At 39.8% G+C, this 10088-nt stretch overlaps 1 protein-coding gene across 3 annotated transcripts in view; it reads right to left on the bottom strand.

Moving 5' to 3' along the window:
* Nucleotides 1-996: 996 nt before the first annotated feature.
* The window catches only part of OSBPL6 (oxysterol binding protein like 6), a 259204-nt gene continuing 250112 nt past the window's right edge, over nucleotides 997-10088 (bottom strand). Inside the window, exons 21-24 of one of the 3 annotated variants that reach the window (XM_069733209.1) lie at nucleotides 7400-7544; nucleotides 5059-5185; nucleotides 2977-3099; nucleotides 997-1427 (exon numbers count right to left, since the gene is read on the bottom strand). In XM_069733209.1, coding sequence (XP_069589310.1) covers nucleotides 1319-1427; nucleotides 2977-3099; nucleotides 5059-5185; nucleotides 7400-7544 — 504 coding nt within the window. In that variant the 3' untranslated portion in view covers nucleotides 997-1318. The remainder of the gene's footprint in view (nucleotides 1428-2976; nucleotides 3100-5058; nucleotides 5186-7399; nucleotides 7545-10088) is intronic. The other 2 variants (XM_069733211.1, XM_069733210.1) reach the window with 2 other exon arrangements.

The raw sequence follows: 10088 nt of genomic DNA, 5'->3' as shown, positions 1-10088 counted from the left end.
CAGGATTTCCTTGTACTGCACAGGTGATAATTTAATCACCAACTCATTATTTGTGTAGGTGATTAAATTATCACCTGTGCAGTACAAGGAAATCCTGAAAACATGATCTGTTTGCAGCCCTCGAGGAATGCAGTTTGACACCCCTGCTTTAAGGGAAGGAGGTATACGGCTCTACAAATGGATGGGATCTCGAAAAAGGATTCCAATTCGATAACACTAAATTATAGAGACATTCGGTACTCCAAGTGATGGATACTTCAGACATTATTTACCTAAAGGCAATATTATAAGTAATGATATAATAAAGCATTTACGAAATATCCATCACTTGGATTTGCAAGGACCTCCATAAGTTAGTTTCTTTTTTTAATGGACAGCACATAGACACATTAAATTCAATGAGTCTGTTGACTTTTTTGTTTGTGAAAACCATCGATCTACAAAAAAAAAAAATGGAGAAGAAAAACCTGTCAGTTCTAATGAAAGGGTCCATGCAAAAGAAAAAAAAAAAGGACAGCACAAATTGGTTCCTGCGGCTGTGTAATACACAGCCTCAGACATGTTTTCAGGGAAAATTGTCTGCCTAATTCAATGTCCGACAGAAAATGGCACTCATTTTTACAGGATCTGACAAAAAAAAATTAAAAAAATTGTGAGCTTCACCTAAGGTATCGTAGGACTCAAACTTCTAGGAATCCATCATACAGCGACCTGCAAAGTCAAAAATTGCAAGGAGCCAACCGATAGTCATGGGTCCACCATGAAAGATGGACTTTAGTCTACATTTTCATGAAATTCAGCTTTTCAGGGATTAATAATATAACAATAGTCTAAAAGTCTGTGGAAAAAAATGTTCTCGTCAGATTATCACTAGATGAGGCTTTTGGATCGGATAACGTTCTCTACACAAGGATCAGTTATGACGGCACATAGTGATATTTGCTATAATTTGAATGTTTTACCAATAGGAAGCCGATTCCAATAACAGCAAAATATCTGTGCAATATCTGCTCAGTTATGCTCTTTAATGACCAATGTTCTGATAATGAAGGAATAACTGGGATGAGGGGGAATCATTGCGTCTATTCCTACAGTAGCTTAAGTCTAGAAGCAAGAGATCGAAAGCTTCTGTACTTCTCAGTCTTTCTACAAATGCAGCAAATAACTGTATATTGTACATGTTATACAAGCAAATTGTTTTTAAAAATGAATATAAAAGCAAATGGCATGAGGCATCACAAAGAAAAAGTATCTTGTAGCGAAATGAAACAGAACTGTGCATAGATATTGATTGGTTGATAGAATGGTAGATCCGACATCACCAAAGAATGGGTAATTCAACTTTACTAAAACCAGGGTCCTTGCGAATTTCCCAGTAGGTGTCATTAGAAACCCAAAATTCCTTATTATGGGAATCGATCACCTTCCTGCAAACAGAATACGGAAAAGAGAAACTAATTAAATCAGGAATGTAGCCCTCCAGCGATAACAGATACAATGGCAATCTAGAATGGTATTTTCCTACCATAAGAATTGACGACCTATTATTCGTTATCTATGATTGGGGAAGCCAATCCCTGGGTTCCAATTGATGCCAAGACTGAAGGAGATCAGGTCCTTTTTAGTCTAAAGGCGTATTCCATTTAAAATAAATTATCACCCATCCAGGGGGTCTGGCTGCCGGAACCAAAACCGCATCCAGTAGAAGTGAAATGAAGCGCCGTTCCGGTACTGCGTGCTCCCTTACCTCTATTCAAAGTCAATGGTACTTATGAGGATAGCCGAGCTACTAACACTGACTTGGGAACATATATTTATGGTAATTGAAAGATGTCTAATTGCATAGAAAATAAGCTTTTTTTTCTCGCATATGTAAACCAAATCCAAAGTGTCCAGTGGGGGGTCCTAAGGCTGGCAAGTCCTCAGGCTTTCCTCAGTAAGCCGTGCCCTCTTTTCAGTTTAGGATTAAGTGATGTTAGGACAATACTCAAGCTGTAAACCAAGACTAAGGTTGTTGGGTTAAGGGCAGAGTTAATGTAGGTAATTGAACACTCGCCCATTAGGCATTTGCGACCTCATTTGCATAAACGTTTATTTTCTTGTAATTAGACCTCTCCAAATGGCCACTAAGAAAATGTTTCTAGATCGGTTTTAGTTATTTTGCAAAATAAAAAGGCCAGGTCATTTTTAAAATATCTCCAAATCCCTTGCTTCCCTTGATGCCATCATAATGATGAGACTTTTCCTGTTTGCAGCCACCATGAGGAGGAGATCACTGTATACGGATTCATACAGATAATATTGAATTCAATGGAAGCTGTACAGGTGTCTGTATGGATAGAGACCCCCCCTAGTATTGGCTGTAGGGAAACCTTTCATTGTGTCCAAAAGCAGTTGCAGCAATTCAGTGCCGAGCACCAATTGGTAAAGCTACAACAGTATCAAAGTCAACCCTTACACCAGTGCCCATGAGCCTTTACCCGGCACATGGTCACCCCTGCCTAACACTATAACATACTGACTAACACTCCCGAAAGATCTGGGAAATTTACAGAAAACAGGGGAGTTCTCCCAGATTACCGGGGTAAATCTCCCGAGAGCCACCAAACCCTACCGAAACTTCCCAGAAAGTAGCACTTTCCTTGTGCTCTGGTGGCCATTTAACAGATGTGGAAGTGACAAATTCTGTGTCCCTAGACAGTAGAATACTTCTCACTATAATAAAGAAGTTGGCAATATTGCTCCTTCCACTAGTAAGGTATTAGTGTCACCCAGACCTCTAGTGCTCGCTGCCCTGCACAATGTCCTGAAGCTGCAGACAGTATTTGTAATTATTCATTACACAGTTTTACAGATTCGCCATATTTTGGTGGCATGATTGTTCTGAGCAATTAAAGACTGGTACAAGTGGCACATCTCGACACTCTTGTAGTCATCCAAACGGGAATAAGAAGTAAGAAGTTTCTTAAACTTTACCGGAAATATTTTGGTATATATTCTATATGGTTATCTTCCAAGTATTTTCTCCTAGTTCTCTGCAGCTCTTCTATTCTCTGTTTTTCTGTAGAGGCAGCATCAACATTCCCTTCTTCAAGTAGCCTGAAGAAATCCAAAAGGAAATCCAAATTAGATGTACTTAAACTAATTCAAGACTGGGCCATTTAACCCCTTTCCTCGCCAGGCACATTTTTAATTTTTTTTCATACTCGTACATGCGTTTTATAGACTCTAAAAAAAAAATGTTCTTCGTTTTCATATCCAATCACTTTTTGCCTCTTTTTTTTTTTTTTATATATGGGCTTAAATTCTAATAATTTCTCAATTCCTTTACTGAGTGGGGGTGAGGTGGAGGTATAAAGAAAAATAGGAAATATGTTTCTATTTTTCACATTTATAAGACCTTTTGGGGATATTTTAACATATTTGAAAACAATATTTGTATTGCTGAATTGTTAATATACCAGCCATAGTTACAGGACCATGAAGGTATGATTCCTTCTCAAAACCCGCGATCACATAATCACTGGGTAAAGAAGATGAAGAACTGTCCGTGCCTCCTAATCTGTATACACAAGCACTGGTTCACCGTTGTGTACTCCGTGATGGAGAAGGTAAACATGGTAATAAACCATATTTACCTTATCTGTGAGGAGTCTGGCTGTGTCTGACAGTTGGCTCCCCACCCCACAGCTGCACAATTTAATGGAAGCTCCTTACTCTGCACTGACATTTTAGAATGTCACTGCAGAGTAAAGTGCGGACCGCCAAGACATTTATAGTCTATGGGCACTCCAGAAGTAGTTAAGTATAGTGTCCTTTAAAGCTAGAAACAAACAGTCAAGTCCCTCAGAGATAAAATCACTATGATGGCAGGCAAAACAGATTGTATTAATTTAACATTTTTATTGTTGAATTTTCAACAGCAAGGGCGATGATTTGACAAAGATTAACAATTAGTGTTGAGCGAGTGTACTCGTTGCTCGGGTGACCTTCGAGTATTTATGACTTCTCGGAGATTTAGTGGTCATCGCGGCAGCTGATTTAAAGCTACTAGCCAGGCTGAGTACATGTTGGGATTCCCTAGCAAACAGGCAACCCCCACATGTACTCAGCCTGGGTAGTAGCTGTAAATCATTCAGCTGCCGCAATGAAAACTAAATCTCCGAGCAGTCATAAATACTCGGAGGTCACCCGAGCGTTTTCCCGAGCAATGAGTATACTTGCTCATCACTGTTTTAAATGCTGCTTCTTACATCCTACTGAACCAATAACAACACCGGACAGTGGATTAAAACAGACATGAGAACATATCTTTATGGTTGTTGAGGGAGGTCTAATTAAAGGGAAAATAAGCTTCTCTCATATCTATATATATAATTGTCTAAGGGTTTTTCTGTCTGTCTGTCTTTCTGTCTGTCTGTCTGTCCTGGAAATCCCGCGCCTGGCGGCCTCGACCAATCAGCGACGGGCACAGCATCGACGTAGAAATCCCGCGCCTCTGATTGGTCGAGGCCACGACCAATCAGCGACGGGCACAGCGATGATAATGTCATAATGGTTGCCATGGCGACGATGATGTCATAAAGGTTGCCTCGACCAATCAGCGACGGGCACAGTCTGCCGCGAATTCTGGAATCATCATTGTCCATATACTACGGGGACATGCATATTCTAGAATACCCGATGCGTTAGAATCGGGCCACAATCTAGTTTTATATATAAGGATCCAAGTGTCCAGTGAGCAGTCCTGAGTCCGACAAGTTGTCAGACTCTCGGAGACAAACTGAGGGAGGCAGGGCAGGAAGTGACTGACTACAGACTGAGATTAGGACTGCCCACTAGGCACTTGAGGCCTCATTTCCATATGTGATAATTTGTTTCTTGCAATTAGACCTCTCTAAACAGCCACAAAGTTATGTTTCTAGATAGTGTTTTTGCCCCAACCTAGTGCCAGTATTAGTTTAATATTCAGTACTTTAATTCACCTGACTTAGATTACATTTTGTGACAAACTTAAAATCAGAACTGTATAGTAAAGTAAGTATAACAAAGGATTGCCTCTGATCCGGCCTAAATCTTGCATCGGTCTTTGGAAGGAATTCCCTCATCACTGGATCCAGATCATTCAGCTCAATGGCAAATCTTGTGAAGCCATAATAGAGTTCATAATTAGTTGGCATAGAACCTTGGAAAAAAGTACAAAAATAATACAATATTTTACACATCACTAACGTCATACATTAGCTGACCAGTATCCTTTATATCTGGAATTTAGACAGGTCCAGAAATAAAACTAACTGCTTAAGGTTACAAATAAGATTTGTTTTTCTGTTTTTACAGAAACGTCGCTGTGTCCTAATCAAGTGAATGGGAAATAGCACATGGACAAGACTATTGTTGCCGATATTCCGATCTTTGTCTCCAGCTATTCTCAGCTGGAGTTTTACCGTTAACCTGTTTGTTTTTTCGAGAACTGAAAAAAAATCATTAACGGGCATAACAACTACAAGTTATTGCTGACGTTGTTTTTTTAATAGAATTCAATGTGATGCTTCTAAAACTCAGAATAACGCAGATGAATGGGGCAACATTGCGACCCGTAGAATATTGGGGTTGTGACAAACAAAACGTTGGAGCCAGTCACAGTTCCTTGCAATGATTGTGGTACCCTACGTTGTTGCAGTGCCGTGTACGCAGCGGCAAATAGCAGGACCTGGGTCATGGCTAAAGTCATCATGTAGCCTAAAAAATGCCTATGACTAGGAACAATAATGGAGCACCTTAATGACGAAGCCTGCTTGAGAAATTAGGATTTTTGGCATGTGGCAATTTACTTGGCAGTAATATTGGATTATTTACCTATGAACAAAGTTCGGAGATCTTTTTTTTGTGACACATTGTACTTTATGTTAATGATAAATTTAGCTTTGTTTCCAGTTTATTAAAAAAAAAATCTGTTAATACTTCTGCCTTCAACAGATAGTCATATCACACACAAGAAGTTAATAATCAGTATTGACCATAGGACTTTTATGCGGACATGATTTTTGTCATACGTTTATGTATTTTTATGGGAAATTTGACAATTTGGAAGCAATTTTTAACATTTTCAAGAAACTTTAAGGAGATATTTTTTAAGGCACTCAAGGGCTGTGAGGGACCTATACATTAGACGATCATCACAAATAAAAATATTTTGAAAAAGTGCATCCCTTAAAATATTCAAAAGAGTATTCTGGAAGTGTCTCAACCCTTTGGGAATTTCACAGAAATTGAAGCAATGCAAATATGAAATGTAAACATTTCTTTCCTTAACTTTTATTTTTCCTACACTTTTTCTTCACTTTTCTACATAATGTATTAAAAGAAAAATTCCAAATGGGTTAAAATTTTGAATTACGGTAACTTAATTCTGCCACTGTTTTTTTTTTTTTTAATTTTTACATTGTTCTTTGTTACCCAGCAACATGATTCTAGTCTAATATTTGTGACACATCAGTATCTAACAAAAAATGTGGTTTATGTCATGATTTTCTGAAATCCATAACTTTTCTCCATTTTTTTTGGAGATCAATGGTTTTCAAGAGAGGAAAAAAAAAAAAAAAAAAGTCAACAGACTCATTGAATTTAATGTGTATGTGCTGTCCATTAAAAAAATAACTAAATTATGGAGGTCCTTGCAAATCCAAGTGATGGATATTTCGTAAATGCTTTATTGTATTATTATTTATTATATTGCCTTATGGTAAATAATTTCTGAAGTATCCATCACTTGGAGTACCGAATGTCTCTATAATTTAGTGTTATCGAATTGGAATCCTTTTCGAGATCCCATCCATTTGTAGAGCCGTATACCTCCTTCCCTTAAAGTGTAACTATCCTTGAAGTTGTGGGAGGGCTGCATGGCAAATTTATCTTTTTTTATTAATACGATTTTGGGGTATACACAATGGTATAGTGCTTTTTGGGGGAAAGGTGTGTTGATGAAAACACTTTTTCTCTTTACAGCATCATCGGTACATGTTAATTCATTTTTATTTTTATAGATCAAATTTTTCTCAAGACGCCACAATATCAATTATGTTTATTGTTAGTATTTTGGAACCGGGAGAACCAGCGTGATTCAAACTTTTATATATTTTTTTTTTTCATTCTATTTATTTTTTACTTTACTTTTTTGTCATCTTAGGGATTTTGATCGGTTTTCTATGTACCGCAATACTTTGGCATTGCAGTATATAGAAGAAATGATGATCATTTAAGAAGCATAGCTTTTGGTTGGGCTTTATTTGAGTGCATGGAGAAGACCTCAGTCTTTACAAGGACACGGTCATGTTATAGATAAACACCATCAATGCTACCAAACATTAATACAATTTCATTAGTGGATTAGTTATACCAGGTCTCCATATGCATTTTGCTGCTGGGGCATCACCACGATACAAGGCCTCATGCCACTTCCCAAAAAGTCGATGGACGACCTTTCCTTCTTGATCCATCACCACTCCATGAATCTCATTTACACTTGAGCTCCAATAATTTCCCTTAGTACAGGAAAAAAAAGTTGTCACATATTGCAGAAAATACAGTTTGATTCATTAAAATGAAAACTACATAATTTTGCAAGAAATTGCTTAAAAAACACAACATTTTTACTCAACTCTAACTCTACTCAACTGTGCAAAAATGTTGCGACTTGTCGTTTTCACGACAGTTTCACCCAGTTCCACCAAAATGCTCAGAGCTGGGGCAGGATGGGGGAGTGACGCCACAGCTCATCTAACTCTTGACAAGATGGGATATTACTTACACCAGAAATCTTACTCAAGTTCTTGACTGGAGTAAGATTTGTGGCGTGGCACACGTAGGTGCACGGCCACTTGTCAGATGCTCCTTTGTCATTAGAAGGAGTGCACCTCTTAATGAAGCTGAAGTATATAATTCTCAGCTTTTCCTAATTCGCACTGTTCAAATTTATACCTGACCACTTAAAGATGACCTCTCACTGGCTCAAAAAAAAATACCTTGTAAAAAAAAAAATATCTCCAAGCTCCCCCGATTCTGCAGATTTTTTTCTTTCATGGGCTGCGTTGCTCTTTTGCAGAGATATTCATATTTGTCGCTTTTGGAGCGCAGTATTAGAAATCTCTACTTGGCCTTTCTTCAGAGTCTTTTCTGGGGACCTCCAGGAGTAGGGTCGAAACACATATCGGAGTCTGAGGTGGAGGCTGGTGTCTACACAGTTAATCATTATTTTCTTTTTCCAATTAGCGAAGCGTGGTTCAAATTCTGCGCCAATTCGCGGGCGGACTGCGCCTGTCGCTGATTGGTCACGCCCGGTCGCGAGCAATCAGTGAAGTCAAGGCCAGCTCCAGGTTTTTGAGGGCCCCGGGCGAAAGTCTCAGTGGGCCCCCTCTTTAACACATACCACGATTCATGATGCACAGATACAGCAGAGAAATATAGCACAGCCAAGTAGCATATAACAGCCCACGTAGCATACAGCACAGCCACGTAGCATACAGCACAGCCACGTAGTATATAGCACAGCCACGTATTATTTTGCCCAGCCACATAGTATATAGCACAGCCACGTAGTATATAGCACAGCCCATGTAGTATGTAGCACAGCCACGTAGTATGTAGCACAGGCCACGTAGTATATAGCACAGACACATAGTATATTGCTCAGCCACGTAGTACATAGCACAGCCCACGTAGTATATAGCATAGGCCACGTAGTTAATAGCACAGGCCACGTAGTTAATAGCACAGACACGTAGTATATTGCCCAGCCACGTAGTATATTGCCCAGCCACGTAGTATATTGCCCAGTGATGTAGTATATTGCTCAGCCACGTAGTATATAGCACAGCCCACGTAGTATATAGCACAGCCCACGTAGTATATAGCACAGCCCACGTAGTATATAGCACAGCCCACGTAGTATATAGCACAGCCCACGTAGTATATAGCACAGGCCACGTAGTAAATAGCACAGACACGTAGTATATTGCCCAGCCACGTAGTATATTGCTCAGCCACGTAGTATATAGCACAGAGACGTAGTATATAGCACAGAGACGTAGTATATAGCACAGCCCACGTAGTATATAGTAATGTGGGCACCATATATCTGTTAAAAAAAGAATTAAAATAAAAAATAGTTACATACTCACCTTCCGTCGGCCCCCCGGATCCAGCCAAGACGTTTACAGACGCTCCGGTCCCAAGAGTGCATAACGGTCTCGCGAGATGATGACGTAGCGGTCTCACGAGACCGCTACGTCATCATCTCGTGAGACCGCAATGCCTGGACTGGTCACTGGAGCGTCACGAGGAGCGGTAAAGGCCTGGGCTGGATCCGGAAGGTGAGTATATGATTTTTTTTTTTTTTAAACATTAGATACTGCACCAATGTCGCGGATTGGTCGCGCCAAGCCGGCGCGACCAATCGGCGAAGCAGGATTTAAATCCTGCACCAATGTCGCTGCTTGGTTGTACCGGCTGGGCGCGAGCAATCAGCGAAGCGGGATTTAAATCCCACGCCGATGTCGCTGATTGGTCGCGACAGAAGGTGAGAATATCACGATTTTTTATTTTTTTTTATTATTTTTAAAAATATCTTTTTACTATTGATGCTGCATAGGCAGATCACCAGAGCGTCGCGAGGAGCGGGAACGGCAAGGGCTGGATCCGGAAGGTGAGCATATAATGATTTTTTTTTTATTATTATTATTATTATTAACATTAGATCTTTTTACTATTGATGCCACATAGGCAGCATCAATAGTAAAAAGTTGGTCACACAGGGTTAATAGCAGCGTTAACCAAGTGCGTTACACCGCGGTCAACGCTGCCATTAACCCTGTGTGAGCGCTGACTGTAGGGGAGTAAGGAGCGGCCATTCTGTCACCGGACTGTGCCCGTCGCTGATTGCCGCGACCAATCAGCGACTTGGGATTTCCGTTACAGATAGACAGACAGAAAGACGGAAGTGTTATGTTTGCTAATGACAGGTGTTATGAAGGCAATCCAGAAACACAGTGTGCTTAGCGATCAGAGCGCACACAGTGATCTGACAAATA

This window comes from Ranitomeya imitator, chromosome 7 (genome assembly GCF_032444005.1).
Source record: "Ranitomeya imitator isolate aRanImi1 chromosome 7, aRanImi1.pri, whole genome shotgun sequence".
Taxonomy (NCBI): domain Eukaryota; kingdom Metazoa; phylum Chordata; class Amphibia; order Anura; family Dendrobatidae; genus Ranitomeya; species Ranitomeya imitator.
Note: the sequence above shows the minus strand (reverse complement) of the source record. Positions and strands in the feature narration are given on the sequence as shown.